The following is a 15,695-nucleotide window of genomic DNA, read 5'->3' as shown; positions in this document are numbered from 1 at the left end:
GTTGCTGAAATTCTCCTTAAAACAAGTGGGATGGTGCCAAAGGGAAGTGGTGAGCTCTGTCTGACAACAGAGTGTTCACATGAGAAGGGGATGTGGCACCTGCCTTAGTCATGGGCAGAACTCCCATCACAGAGAACTGTTTACTTGAAATTAGAGACCCCTTCAAATACTATACAACTTCCAGCTGAAGAATATGTTCCAATTATGTCTTATTCAGTATCTATTTGTTTTAGTGGTTTGGGGTTTTTTTTTGTTGCCTTTTTTTTCCCCTATGTATTAAAGCCTAAACCTCCTTTGGCACTTGCAATACACCCCAGGTGAAAAGCCATTGAGTCACCCTAGCCTTTGACAATCAAGCTTCATTAGTTCCCATGTTCATGGAATTAGTGCCACTGTGTATAGTTCCTCTAGAAAACACAAGGCTGAATAAACCAATAGTAGAATAGTAGGCACGCACATTTATTTTGGGGTTTTTTTTTTGTGTTTGTAGTTGAGTGAAGAGGCTAGGAAGCATTGCCTTCATTTCCTATTAAGATATACTCTGGCTTTCTAGTCAGAGTATATCCTTTATAGGATAAATAAAGGATCTATCCTTTATAGAGAATTCATGGTGTGGGATCTTCCCTGTGCTCATTTTTACAGGATGGATCTGTCTCCTTTTCATATTAAACATAATTCCATTTGTTGCTGGATTCTAAAAAACACTCTCTGGCTGTTCAGTCTTGTTTATTCTCCAGAAATCTTGAGAGCACTTTGTAATACCAAGAACTGACAAGCAAGGGAGCCATTTGATAAATAATTATGTAAAAAATCCCTTGTCAGTCTCCAACACAAATTAAGCTCATCAGCCACCCACATGCTTCTACAAATCTTAATTTGCTTCATACCTTGGGTATCATAAATTAATCACTATTTCAGTTCATTTTGTTTCAGTGCCTTGTCCTCTAATACTACATAATTTTTATTGCCCTCTGTAAGTCATACTCTTGTCTCAGTGGGTAATATTGTCTCTTTAAAATACTTTCTGCTGCCTCTTGAAAACTGATCATATTCTTATTTGTGAGAGAGTATAACCCTGAGAAGCATGGGTTTCTTGTGGATACTGGAGAAATGTTTGCTTAATTTTTTCTCAAAATTCAGATTGCTGTTGGATTTGGAAATCTGAGATGTAAAAGGAATTCCAGCTGCACTTTTCAGTGTTCTGGGCTGACTTCTGTGCATTGGGATGCTTGAGTTAGAGGACAGTGCACACTCAGAGTGGCAGATGATCCTTGGCCAAGCTGAGCTGCCCCTCCTGGCAGGTGCTTTCTGCTTTCACTGCAGTGCAGAGCCTGAGGGAAGGAGGAGAGCTCTGCCCAGTAGCAGGGGATTGCCCTTCACTGCTCCTCAGGCTGCATTTGTCCCACAGCCTGACTTGGCTGGGGAACACCTGGAATGCTGGCTTGGCTAGAGGGCACTGAGAGTGCCTTTGGATTAGTTTTGGATTTGCTGAACTGTGAGGTTCTGCACATCTGCTCTGAGAAAGCAGGAGAGGAACTTTTTACAAGGGCATGTAGTGGCAGGACAAGGGGGAACGGCTTCATGCTGAGAGATAATGGGTTTAAATGAGATATTAGGAAGAAATTCTTCCCTCTGAGGGTGGTGAGGCACAGAGAAGCTGTGACTGCCCCAACCCTGGAGGTGTCCAAGAAATGGACAGGGCTTGGAGGAATCTGGGATGGTGGAAGGTGTCCCAGCCCATGGCAGAGGGATGGAAGTGGATGAGCGTTAAGGTACCTTGCAACCCAAACCATTCAGTGATTGTGGGTTTGGTTTTAGTTTGGGGCTGCTTTTTTTCCCCCTGAGTCACATAGTGCAGAATAAAGAACAAAGGGGAACCTCTTAGTATTCACAGTGAGTTTGCATTGTGAATTTGTATCTGGCAGCCAGGTAGAAAAAATTAACAGTACTTAATTTTAGGGCAACTATTATTGACTTTATTACTCTGGCACTTGATGTGGGAGCTTTCATCCTGCTGCATTTCAAACAATTGAAGATAGCATCCACAATACAGAGCATGTAATTTATTTACTAGCAGTTTTTGCTGTCTCACTGTCAGTACAGAAATCCTTCAAGAGAAGAACATCTAATAATTTTTAAGACACCTAAAGAAACCTAATTCCTGCCTTGCTTGTTTCAAATTTGTATAAAGGACATGTAGTAGTTGGAGAGGAACTAGTTAGCAATTATTTTTAGGACTTTGTCATCCCATGGGCTGGTTCTCTCTCTCTGATGCCCTCTCAGAAACCAGCTCTGAAAAAAATTGTACTTTGAGTTCAGATTACTTTTAAAAAAGTAATGGATTTGCATTAAAAACTGGTTGTGTTTTAAATCTGGTCCTTCCTGATATGGTAGCAAGATCATACATAGAAGAACCTAATTATCAAAGTGGGAGAGCTGGTATTTTATTTAGGGTATTGGTGTATACTTAGAGTGCTTGCACTCTTACTTACAGATCAAAACACAATTTTAAGTGATGCTCTGAAAAAAAAACCCCTTTTGCCTGCAGTTTAGCAGTGTTGACTGTGGCTTGCTTATAAACCTAAGTGAACACTGCTATGGCAGCTGGTTCTAAACATGTTCTAAAACTGCTCCTTGCTCAGTAGTCTTCTTGTATTTTCTGAAAACAACAGCTGCTTATTTATTACCCAATTATATTCAGAAGTTGAACTCAATGAGTTTCTTTACTCATGGTTGAATTAACTCATTGCTAATACTGTTAACTGTGCTTTTCCTTTCCTTGATCTGATGCAATTGCAGTTAGAAGGTCATGCAAAAAGAAATTTAACATTAGCCTGGTTGTGCCCATTCCATGTGCAATGCAATTAGAATAGAAAGTCTTTGAACCTAAGCTGTTGACATCTAAGTGCAACAGTTCTTTGGAACTCATTCTTTCTTTTTTTCATAGTTACTGACTTTTAAAGCTCTAGACCTGTCAGAACACTGTTGCTTTATAGATATGTGTATCTCAAAAGGACCAACAAACCAAATACTCTGAGCAATTACTAAGTGAGTAGAACGTGTTAGACACACGAACCAATTTTGCCTTTTACTTTTCCCCAGAGAAAGTTATTATTCAGGGTATCTGTGACAGTAGCTTCAAGTCTTAAAACACTGAGAATACATAAATACTAAAATTTTTTTTTAATCCAGGTGTATTTCTTTCCACCAGTTCCAGTTGTACTCAGGCTGGATATACAGGAAGGTTTTGTGTTGCTTGATCTCCTTTTTTTTGCTCAAGAGTGGAGGGAGTGTTTGGGTGTTTCTCTTCTCTGCTTTAAGCCATCAGATTTGCATTTTGGTGTAAAGGTCTTAATAAAAACATTTTACAAGAGCAATAATTTAGAAGTATGTTTCAGTCTGGATTTTAGCTGTATAATGTGTTCTTTCAATCAAAGTTTCTTTTTCAAAGAACTGGAGGGATGTGCCCAAATCCTGTTGGAAATCAGTATAACATCCTTTTTCAAGTACATATGTACGTCCAGCAGAGCACTGCAACAAGGTATAGGCATCCCAAAGGGCTGTGTTTGGATTTGTGGGAGCTGCCAATGCCAAGGCTGTCAGAGAGCAGTGTCCTTTCTGCCAGGTCATGGCAGATGCCTTGTGCTGTGCTCTTCATCCTATCCCTTCCAACCTTCGATGATTTAAAGCTTTGTTACCTGCTTAGGATTTCTTTGCTGAGTTACCTATTCATCAGGAATTCCTTTTTTGAATGGGTGGCAGAAAGTTCAGGGAAACAAAAAGAATTGTGGGTTATAAATCAGAATATTGCCTTGGTGGTGGATAGTGGATAGGATGCAGTGAGCTGATGTTTCCTGTGGCTCTGAGGGATGTAAAAGAATGCATCCATTTCCCTGTGACTTCCTTTGTACTGCAAGATTATTGCATTTTTGGGGCCAAGTCTAGGCTACCCTTTAGATAAGAAGAAATTATATGTGGAGCAGAGATGCACATAGCCCTGGAATACTTTATGTGGATGGCACAGTAACGTGAATATCTGCTTATTTCAAGTGGTGTTTCTTTGAGAATTTCATACGTCTGACTAATATTAAGTAAGGAGATATCTTCCAGAAGAGTAAATAAAAAGCATTCTGATGATATTTTTGTTGGTTTTATTTTATAGAAGGCTGTGAATGCACAAAGAAGAAAGAGTTTGAAGGTCCCACCCAGAAAGGTCTTTGGGAAGCCAGGCAGAAAAAATTCCTGGTTGTAGCAAGCTCTTCTAGTGATCCAGGTGAAGAGGTAGAGAAGAAGATGAGCAGGAGAGATCTAAAGGTACTGTGTTCTTTCCAGCTGTATCAGTCCTCTTTATACAGGTGAAAGACACCTGTCCAATGTGATTAAAAGAAATCCTGCTTAGCTGAAGTAAATAGGACAGGTAGGTAACAAGTTTAGGGTTTTTTTAATACAAGTTTCCATCACAATTAAATTTTCAGGGAATTACAGGAACTCTGATTAATTGAAGCTAGCAGTTTACATTTTGAGAATCCAATCCTAGCAGAGGAGGAGCACTGGCTGTAATTGCTTCTTGCTCTGTTGTGTTTCTTTTGTGACTTGAGAAATCCTGATGTGTTCCATGATGCTTGCAAACTTTTCCAGCATTTCAGAATGTTCCAGCTGGGACTAAAGAGGATGATATCTGCAAGACTAAGAGCAAAAACCTGCTAATTTCCTATTAGTATCTAAATCTGAGTATACCAGATGTGAGTTACTGCTTCAGATGGAAGTTGTGCAAAATCAAAATTAATTCCTGATTGAATATTTCTTTTTATTATGCAAAAGAATGTTTACTTTATTCCAATTGTTTTATTTATTGAGGTTGCATTTTGGGACTACATAACAATGCTTTTTATTTTTCCAAATTAGGGTAAACATTGTAATATTTAAAATTTCAAAAACTCTCAAAACTGTTACACTGCTCTATTTTTGTTTGAGAACTACAGTTAGAGTTTAAACTGTGAGGAAAAAAGCTTTAGTTGATGATGATATAGTCAGAAGCAACTTCAATCTTCCCCTGTCTCCACACAAATATGTCCATGGTAATTAATTTTTTCAGGTTTCTGTCTGGCTTTACAAGAGCATTTAATCTGTTTCACTTTGGCAGTGCATCTCTCCACAAACAAACATACCCTTTTAGTTCTGTTTCTATTCTTTTTTCTGCTCCTGAGCCCTCAAATAAAAAGATCTCTGTCTGTACCTCTTCTTTTGCTTACTGAAACATTTTTCACCATGTATAACAAATATTTCTTCATACTGTCCCCACACCTGTTAGTATCTGAGGCATGTGCCAGTCAGTCCATCTCCACTTTCCCTGGTTATCATGCAGTGGTGGAAAATTTCCATGCTAGACTCTTAGAGGTACCTCCTCTCTTCATTCTGACTTGTGAACAGATACAATTGCATAATCCAAGAAGAAATCACTTGTGTGTTTCTGTTTCTACTGAAGTCATCAGGATTTTTATGGAAAACCTGAGCAGAGTTATGCTTCACCCCCAAAATAAAAACTCTGCACAGGTAGTGTGCCTGTCTGACTCCTGTTCTTTGAAATTCATGAGCACAGTCAGTTGACTGGTTCTGGCAAGCATCTGTGTTTTTACAGATCTCATGTTTCCCAAAGGAGTCACACCAGAGGCCCTGATGTCTTTATTTAATCAATGGATTAGAAAACTGAGCTAGTTCCAGAATTAAGGCATCAGAAAATATGGGCATGTTTGAATTTTCCATGCCTAAGCAATAGTCTAAAACTTTATGTGTGAGATTAGCATCTCTTCCAAATGGAACAGTAGTTCTTTTTCACCTCACATTTCCTGGATCTATTATTTCTAAATATTTCTTTCCCCTAATAAAGGATTCCATCTGGGATAGTGCATGTGGATAACTGCTTAGGATGTAAGAAATAAATGACTGAGGGAATGATGAATGTCTAGAGTGCAAAGAGGTGAGTTAAAATTGTGTTTAAAACAGAAGAGACTGAACTCTGTCCTGTAGTGCACATTTATTGGACTACAGTTCTAATCCAGTGTATTGAATTAAAAGAATGTGTTCTTATTCAAGTGTTTAGGTGTCTTAAGTATTTGTTCCCATCAAAAGGAAAGATGGGAACAAATATATAAATTATGTATATAATATGTATAAAGGAGAGCCTTCCCTTCCTGAGGTGAGTTTATGTGATACTTGGAATCTAGCTTGTGTGGTGTCTCATCTCCTCTGACCTGTATAAAAAAATCTTTTAAGTTCTGCTGTGTGTTATGTAATTTAGATTCTTTCTTACAATGATTCAACGTGAATGAACATGAAAAGTGTTCCATAAGTAATATGTTTTATTTGAAAGAGTGAAATTGATTTATACTTATTGGGATGATGATTTATTTAAATTCTGTTTATACCACAAAGGAACTAGGAGTCAGAGCATGAATTTGGTCACTTCCATGGAGGTGGGTGAGGAATAAATAAAGAAATAAATGCAATTGAAATCCTGCACTTGCATATATATTTACAACAAAATGAAGAAAAAGAGAACAGAAGATGTGGAAAATCTAGGTAAAATTCACTGTCTAGTATTGTCAAGCCTGCTTCAGTAAATCTAAGTGAACTTTTAAAGCTTACAAAACTTTAGAGTGAACATGTTATCCAATTTCTAAGTTCAGGCACTTGGATTATATCCCATTCAGTAAAAAGCCACTATATTGTCATGAGATTGTATCCTTGAGACAAAATTATAAATGTTTGTATTACCTGTACTGTTACATTGCAGTGAACTATGGTGATGGAAATGATTTAACATCTCTTCTGTGTCTAGTGGCTAAATAGTGATCTAAAAAATGCCTGTGCTTTTTAGTAGATGCAAATATGAGTCATAGCTGGGCTAGAACATTTACTTCAAGGACAGACATATATTGTGTTACTGCAATATCCTGTAAAAGCTGGCATGTCATTTAAAACACACAGTCCCTTTGATGGGAAGTTTATCACTGAAACAGTAAGTGGAAAAGCAACAGGATTTTTTTTCCTAGGAGAATGCATTATCCTGATTTTACAATCTTTGTTATGAGACTGAATTAAATTGTAGTAACAGACAATTAGTCTAAACTATTTACATATCTGGCCCTTAATAAGCCAGTATCAATAGTAGAAGTAGTTGTAGATTAAGAATGTGCATAGAGTACTACTTTAAACATTTAAATTAATTAAAATGCACTCACAGGTCATTAAAATTGTAGAGAACCTCTGATAATGTGAATTTCATTATGCTCTTGAAAACTTTCCTTTCTCTCAGGTTCCTTTCAAAGTACATTCCATGTTTGATTGCTCTTAAAAGTAATCTTAGCAGGACAATTGCAGCTTCTTTATGTTCACTAAATTATGTTTCTACATGTATTACAGCCCAGTTTAATTTTCTCAAGTTTTACTTGCTGTAAAACTTTATCTAAAGGTGTGTTGGACATTTCTGGAGTTGAGGAATTATCTGTTTTTGTAGAACAGATTTTGCAATTATGGCCATTGTGTATATTAAAAATAGAGAAGTAAAATCCAGGGATCATACAGATATGGCTTTTGTAATTAATGAGACTTTGGGTTAAAATATCAAATGGGTACATGTGTTATACTGTAGTTTGTCCTCAGTTCTATGGAAAAAAAAGTACAAAATTTACAATAACTGCTGTTCCTGTGCTCTCAAGTAGAAGGGGAGATGAAACCAAGTGATTACTTAATCAGATTATTGAGTCTGAATATAAATTAGCACAGGTGTATTGAGGACAGAATTGGAAAGATGGTCCCACAGTAGTTAGGAAGGGTCATAAATGAAACAGACAATCACTTTGTGTTTGTAATAATGTGGCTAAGAAAGCCCTGATTTGATATTCAGAAGAGAGGAGGTGACTGACAGACAATACACATTCTGAGGGAATGCTTATTTCTACAGCCCTTCCCTGGGATAATAAAACTGCAGACATGGAGCTAAGAAAATTGATACAAGTTACCCAAATATAAGACTGCAGCCTAGAGAGAGGAAAAGAAAATACAATGTCTGTGTTTCAAATGAGATAGAAATTAAAAGCTAAGAAATCATAGACTAGACACTATTACTTACATTCCTATGGAAGCTGGAAGTGTATAACTGAAATTTTACTCAGTATCTGCAAGAAAGCAGGGAAAGAATTAACTGGGAAAATGGGTATGCAAGGAAAAATTGTTTAAATCTAGTCTATATTACATCCATGGAAGGATAAGAGGTACCATGGATAACATACAAGACCACTTAGGTTTTGAAAAGGCTTTGGATGCTGTCTCACAGATTAATTCCTGTGAACAACTGTGGAAATTTGGCCTGACAATTTTTACAATTTTTTTAAATTAATGGAAAATAGATTAGGAACATGCAGATATACTGAAGAGGCTTTTTTGCAGGGATATATTGTCCTTAATGATCTGGAAAATGGAACAGAAAATAAGCTGACAGAATTTGCAGACCAAGTGGCCTGGGTTTGGTGGGGCTGGAACAGTGAGTGCAGCTGAGGACAGCAGTGGAATTCCTCTTGGAGAACTGATCCAAAGAAATAACAGACAGTGTAAGAAGAGGTACAAAGCTCTGCTTTTAAAAAATGATCCAATGTACAAGTAGAGATCAAGAAGATTAGAAAGAGTTGATCATTGGCTTTTCATTAGAATAGGCTCTAGGGTATGATGTGTAAAACAGGCTTAACATGAGTTGAAAACCACATAACATTGTGGAATAGCTGAACACTGTGCTGCAGTGTAAACCAGGAATATTGCCTGGAGCATGTGGAATATTCCTCCTGCTAATTTCGCATGGCATGTGGCTTTGGCTGCAGTTTTCTGTGTAATCTGATCACAGCTCTTCAGGAGACAAGTAGAGCATCTATACCAGAGCAATGAGAATGATTAGAAGTCTGTGAAACTGTCGAAGAAAGGGTGTAAAGTGAAATTGGGTAGTCTACAGAAAAGAACCCTAAGGGGAGACAAGATGCATCCTTAAAACAGAATTCTGTTTAAAAAAAGTCAGAAATAAAGCCAAAAGCAAATCTGAAATTACAAAACAACTTGTTGGAACAAGTAGTAATAAAGTAGAAATTCAATAAGAGCTATTCAGAGTACAGTGGGTGTTAAGCAGCAAAGAAAATATATATCCTTATAATATGATGCCTCTTTTCTTCTACTTACAGAATTAATGTTCTGTGACTCAAATGTATAGAGTATGATCCAAGATTAACTGGGTGTAATCTAATATGTGTCCTTTAGTTGGTTTTGATGGAATTTAATTTAAAAGAATTACATGTTTTGTTAGGCAATTCTGTATTTTTTTGAAAAATACTTTTGCTATGGACTTGAAAATGGTAAAAAGAAAGCTGCTTTTTAGGTGAAATCCATGCTTTTAAAAAAATTCTCTATTGCATTCTGTAATGTAATAGATAATGTAATGATGGCTTTAGTTTTAGGGCTTGCTCAAATGTCTTTAAAGATGTTGGGCCTGCATGGAGAAAATGAGAAACTGCTTCAGAATGTTAGCTACAAATAAAGCTATAGAGGAAATACTCATTCAGTTGCAAGACCAAATTATAAAGACAACTTATTACAGAATTTTCCATCCACCTTTGCAGCTTTGTTAAATGGATACATCCAATGCCTTGCAGTTTTAGTAGTAAAATTGATTCTGTAAGCCATTGGTACTTCATAAAAAATACCTCACAGAGCATGCTGAGGCTTTTCTTTGTGCTGAAGAGCAAGACTTGTTTTGAGTCACTGCATGCTGCCAAAGAATAATAAAGTAACAGGCCCCAAGATGGAGAACCAACACAGAAAGTTGTTGGGAAGTAAGCTGCATTTGATTCTAATTCTAATTGTACATAGGTTTTGCATATTCATGTATTTCTTTCTAGTTTTGAGCATCAATAATGACAGATTTTAGAACAGGCTGTGAATCTCACTCTTGCTATAGTCACTTGCAAAAACTGCTGATAAGTAATAAAATTATTGGGTTTTGTATGCAGAAAGAGGGATGTACTGAAATTGTATTTAATTGAAGAAAAAAACTTTGAATTCTCTTTGCAGAGAAGATGGAGCAGATATAAAAAAAGCCATAAAGATTTAAAAATGTTTGGTTTTCTTTGCTTTTACAAACAGCTGCTGCTGTCTTCCTCAGGACAGATAGAGAGAGTAAGGAGGTTTTCCTTTATCTCTGAGTTCCTGCAGCACTTTCCCTCATTCAGGCTGGGCTGTAGGATGGGATTTGACTCTGCCTGAGTTGAGGGAACTTTGCAGAGGCACCAGAAGCTCCTGAAGACCCCCCAGAGCAGGAGGTGGGATGGTGCTTTCACAGCTGTTGCTCACGTCTGCTCCATTGGCCTTTGAGACCATAATTGAGCAATTTCATTAACTTAGGACCAACACTTTGTTTTCCCTTTAATTAAAGTGTCAAGACCTTAACATTTCTCTTGGAAACTAGGTGGGAGTTTTGGGGGGAAGAGGAGGAGAATGGTTTAGTTGTGCTTGTTTGCTCAGTGACAGGTGTTCAGTGCTTACAGCCCTGAAGGGAATTCTGCCAGAACAGCGTCTCTAACTGTGCAATTCCAATGCTCTTTGCAATGTTCAGCTGCTGCCAAGATCCCCATTTCTTTCAAGGATGCAGAGGCACTAACTAGCAGAATGTGTAGAATGCACTACACAAGATAAATAGTGTTGGGTACCTCAGTTAAAATGTTGGTGCAAATTTCATTTCACTTGAAAAATGTCCATGGTTTTTAGGAAGTGCTTTTTCTTGTGTGAGACAAAAAAAAAAAAAAAATCTAAATTCCACAAAGGTCTATTTCCAATTATAATTCCTCTATTTTTTTCCCCCAAGGTCTGTTTCATAATGAAAAGTTTATGATGCAGGAGTTGGAAAGAGTTGTGTAATAATTTGCAAACTCTTTATGCTAAGTTTTAATTTTCAAATCAGTGATTTGCTTGGTGTTTTTGGGTACTGATAGAACACATAAAAGTATTAGTTGTAATTGATACACAACTGCAAGTCAAAATGTTCAGAATGGTAATTGTATTTGAACTGGGTAAATAATCACCACTGTTTTTAAAGGAGTATTCTTTCAGAAGTATTTGCAGTCTGTTGCTCGGTGGTTAACTGTAGCTTGATGTTCATGGATGTAGCTAAAAAGGCAATATATGAACTGCTGCTTCATATACTTAACAAAAAAGTAGATTAAATGAGGCCAAACTTAATACTAATTAGGTTTTTTTGTTTTGGGTTTTTTTCCCCATTTTAATGTAATTCAGCTAAAGTTATTAATGGATAAAACTAGATCCCTTTCAAATTAGAGAAATGTGATTGAAATATGAAGTAAGTGCTCAGACCCCCAAAATCTGGAGGGAAAGGCTCAGGTGCTGAGGGTGGTATTTATATTTTAAATTAACTATTCTGCAGTAAGTTATGGATTTTGGTGTTTCAATCTTTTTTTTCCAATATTTAAACAAAGCTTTTGCATATGTCAACATCACTTTAAGGAAAATGAAATTCAACATTAGCATTTAGTTTTCATGGTAACAAATCTCTAACATACCCTAAGAGCTCTGGCATTGCTCACGGTGTTCAGGGTTGTTTGTCTTGTATATTCAAACAGCACTTCTGGGAGTGGAAAGTAAAATCTTAATTGTTTCTGTTTGAATATAATGAAATGAAATAAAATACCAAGTCTTTACTCCAAACAGTTTATGAATTAATAATCAGAGAATTTCCTCTAGAAAATGTGACACTGTTTCATTGGAGTGTCACATACTCTGAGGATAATATTAATGGGTTACAGGCCTCTTTGTAATTGGATTCCCAGTTTGAATCCAGGCTTGACAGGTTTGATCATGATTAAAACTAGTTGTTGTATAATCATGGATCAGTTGATCTTACATGCAGTAAGCAAAGGGCAGCCTCTGTTAGCAGGGAGGCTGAGGCTGGGCAGATTTGTGCTGGAACCCAGCCTGGAATGATGTCTGTACAGGTGGGCTGTTACACCAGAGGAGCAGAAATAAATTCATGTGATGCTCAGACAATGAAGGCAATTCAGATTTGTTTCCACTACGTGGAACCACTTTGTAAAGCACAACTGCTAAACAATTTTGTGGGCACATTAGAAGTCTTGTCATATTCAAATTTGTTTTTTCAGAAGTGTAGTTTAAGATCTCACTGTGGAGTTTGGCCATGATCTCTGAGCTTGGGGGCTAGAAAGCAAAATGAGTCAAGTGGTTTCACAGCTCATTGAGAAGAGTGCTTTTTCTCCTGTTTCCTTTCTGAAGTCCTCTCTCAGTCACTGTGATATTTTATGAAAAATCCCTTTGCCAAGATTTCTTCTCCTGGGAAGCTTCAGCTTCTCCCTGTTTTGCTACTTTGGAATGTGATTTGGAGAATTGTTTAGCAACACATGAATTGTTTTAATTTAATGACCAGTCATGGTCCAGCTGTGTCAAGGCTCTTAGGAGTCACCAGTTTTTGTTATCATTCTTGTCTAGCCTTCTGATCTCTCCTTTCTCTTTCTTTGGTATAATTTTAGTATATAATTTCTTTTAATATAATATCATAAAATAATAAATCAGCCTTCTGAGAACTTGGAGACAAAATCTCATCTCTCACGTCGTCCTGGGGACTCTCACAACACCACAACACTCTCTCCTCCCTAGCAGCTTCCCTTCTCTTTCCTACCTCTGCTCTTTGTAAATCCTCTAAATCCTTTCAGTTAAGGTGCTGAATGACAAATTTTGAACACACAAGTTTGAAAGCCTGGTTACAGGACAGAACAAAGGCCACACCATGCAGATGTGACAGCAGAACACCAGATACTCAGTGCACAGTTTCAGTTTGCATTTCTTTTGTATGTTTTACACCCTAGCTCTGTATTTATTGTTTCCAAGTTTTTACCTTGTGTATACATAGTTCAGATAATGTGCTGTATACTGCAAATTACCCAAAGCAGATCAGCCAATCTGACATTTATAATTCACTAGATATCTGATGCTGTGTCTATTTTTGCAGGAATCCTTCACTCGCTGTACAAAGCAAACCTCCCCAATGTTTCAGAGAAATTGTTCTCTTGAAGCAGTACAACAAAAACTGAGATTTGCTGTGATGTGAATCTCTCAAGAGTTTATTCCCACAAAAAAAGAGATAAACAAGAAAAAAATTACTATGTAAAATCACAGTTCATAGTCTTTTTAAAATCCATAACCATTAAAAATATTAGTTTACCAGTGTTACTAGTTAATGTGAAAATGTCTACACTATATTTCCACACTTCTGGTGTGTAAAAATTATAATTTTTTAAAATTATGTTTAGATTACTTAACTCTTGTAGATAATTTAGGAACAATGCATATTGTTGTGACATATCAGTCTGGAAAGGATGTTAACAATAGTAGAGGAATTCACAGGCCTCCTTCACACTTGGTTGTTCTGTGCTACAAAATGTACATGCCCTGGCTTGAACTCAGCAGAAAAATATCAAAGAGTCATGGTAATGTAATACTTAAGAATGCACCAAATGTATTTTGATATAGATCACAGGGTTGGTTAGTGTGAAGATACTGTCCTTGGTTTTTCAATATTGCAAATGAGAAAAAATAGTAATGAAGATAGAGATGAAATAGGAGATACTTTTTAAAAGTAAAGCTATCCTTTGAGAGAGGAATCCTCATTTTGAGTATATTTTTCCTGGATTTTTTTTGATGTACAGTCAGCTGTTGAGCAACTGGTTTTATCCAAACAGTGGTAATTGGAAAGAGATGTTCTCTTGAGTTCCAGGCTAGAAGGCTTTTGCAGCTGTTTATTCTGCAGCTCGTGTTCTGTTGTTGGCTAAACTCCCCTTGCTCTGATCCTGCCCCTCCAGACTCATGGTTCATGACCAATTCCTGCCTGCCACCAAAGCTGTGAAGAGCAGAGGTGCAGGCTTGCTTTGATCTCAAAAATCTACCCAGGCTAAAATAATCTGGGAAATAACAAGGAAGAGAAGCTGACAGGGCTTTGTTGGAATAATTGTTTATTTATAGAGTTTTGTTCCATTTTAATGGAATACATCCTATAATGCACTAATTGAGTATTTTATTACAGAGTTTAAAAAAGAGAGAGAGGGGAAAGGCTGACAATATTTGGATCACATTTAAGGATAATTGGAGAGGTCTTGTGTTGTATTTGATAACTCCTGTATTGTTTTTAAGAACACAACCACACAAGATAATACACTCACATATTTTGTTAGCCTTGGTGCTAAGTTAACTGATTTTTAGTCTGGGAGTCATATCAGGGAGCTCTTTCCAGTTTTTATAGTTTATTTCCATTTTTGTCAGGATACACAGTGAGTAAGCTTCCACCACCATCTGGTGACATGTGTGAGTGGAGAGCCTCAGTGGCAGAGGAAGAGGCTGGCTGTGCCAAGGCTGTGGCTGGGAGCTTAGTCAGAGCATGCCAACACCTGTGCAGGGGACTATTCTTATCAGCTGTGTCAGCTACTCTGCAAGGCTCCAGACTGGCTCACATTTTATAGCTTTTGAAGTGGTCCTCTTCTATTTCTTTGTATTAAAAGTTTGGGGTTTGAAACAATTGTAAGCATCGGGGAAGCTTTTAAATTAGAGGTTTGGAGGTGTCAGTGTGGTTCCTGACATTACAAATCCTGAGTTTATTACTTTTATGTAAGAGCTGAAATGAGGGATGTGGGACTCCAGGTGGCTCTTCCAAATGCAGTTTATTCCATCCAAATCATGACAGCAGTCCAGGGCCGTGGGTGACAGAGCCTGTGCCTACAGCTGTCAGCTCCAGCTACTTTTCTTTGCTGAGCATCTTCCTACAGTAGAACCAATCCATACCTTAACTTTTATCTACAGCCTATCATAACTGCTGTAATTACCATATTCATGTTACTGCTCTCCAATCACTAAAAGTCAGTACATTACAGTTTAAGCTAGAAGTTGTTTTTCAGTTTTCTTGCAGTAGAAAATTCTGAGACCTTTTTTCTACTTGCAACATTTGCTGACTTGCTTGCCTGTTCTATCCTTCTGCTTGGTCAAAACATCTTGTTTGGGGTGGGTTTATCCTTTGCTCTAAGCCATAAAAGCCCCTTCTTCCTGGTGGTACTTGTTTTCTCCTGGAATGATGAGGTGGACAGGATGGCCGTGGGTTCAGATCCATGCTCTTCAGTGCCAGGGAAGCTGGATGTGCATTAGCATGTGCGAGGCAGGATCTGCTGGGCTTAGATCAGGATGTTCCAGGGCATATTTTCCCATTTACTGCAGAGTAGATGACAATTTCTGGGGGGAATTTCAAGTTTGTGATGATTCTTACAGAATCCTCACATCCTTTCTACATGTGAGACAGAATGCTGCTGGAATTGTAGAGGAATTCACCAAGTTGAGTACATGTAGGCTCATTGATCAATGGTCAGAATTTGTCTCCCTCTACAGAGGACTTTCATAGTGTGCCTTTCTTCTACAATTATTCTCTAAAAATTGTGTTGAAGGGTTTTCTCCAGTCCTGCTCAGGTAGGGCTGAGTTTGGGGGGTTTGGGTTTGAGAAAGCTGTAATTCTTAATTCTATTGCTGTGATAAAGACATTGCTCTATGAGTTACTGCATTTTACCTTTCTGCTCAAGTGTGCATGCAAGCTACAA

The 15,695-nt window shown here is 37.5% G+C and overlaps 1 protein-coding gene across 1 annotated transcript in view; it reads left to right on the top strand.

Annotated features, from left to right (window-relative positions):
* SPAG16 (sperm associated antigen 16) overlaps positions 1 to 15,695 on the top strand; it is a 371,498-nt gene that overhangs the window by 23,675 nt on the left and 332,128 nt on the right. The window contains exon 9 of the mRNA XM_054278128.1: positions 4,163 to 4,314. Coding sequence (XP_054134103.1) covers positions 4,163 to 4,314 — 152 coding nt within the window. The remainder of the gene's footprint in view (positions 1 to 4,162; positions 4,315 to 15,695) is intronic.

Source organism: Melozone crissalis, unplaced genomic scaffold, assembly GCF_028551555.1.
Source record: "Melozone crissalis strain CALT ecotype California unplaced genomic scaffold, PUWL_Pcris_2 ptg000023l_1, whole genome shotgun sequence".
NCBI classification, from domain to species: domain Eukaryota; kingdom Metazoa; phylum Chordata; class Aves; order Passeriformes; family Passerellidae; genus Melozone; species Melozone crissalis.
This window is presented reverse-complemented; position numbering and strand designations above follow the sequence as displayed.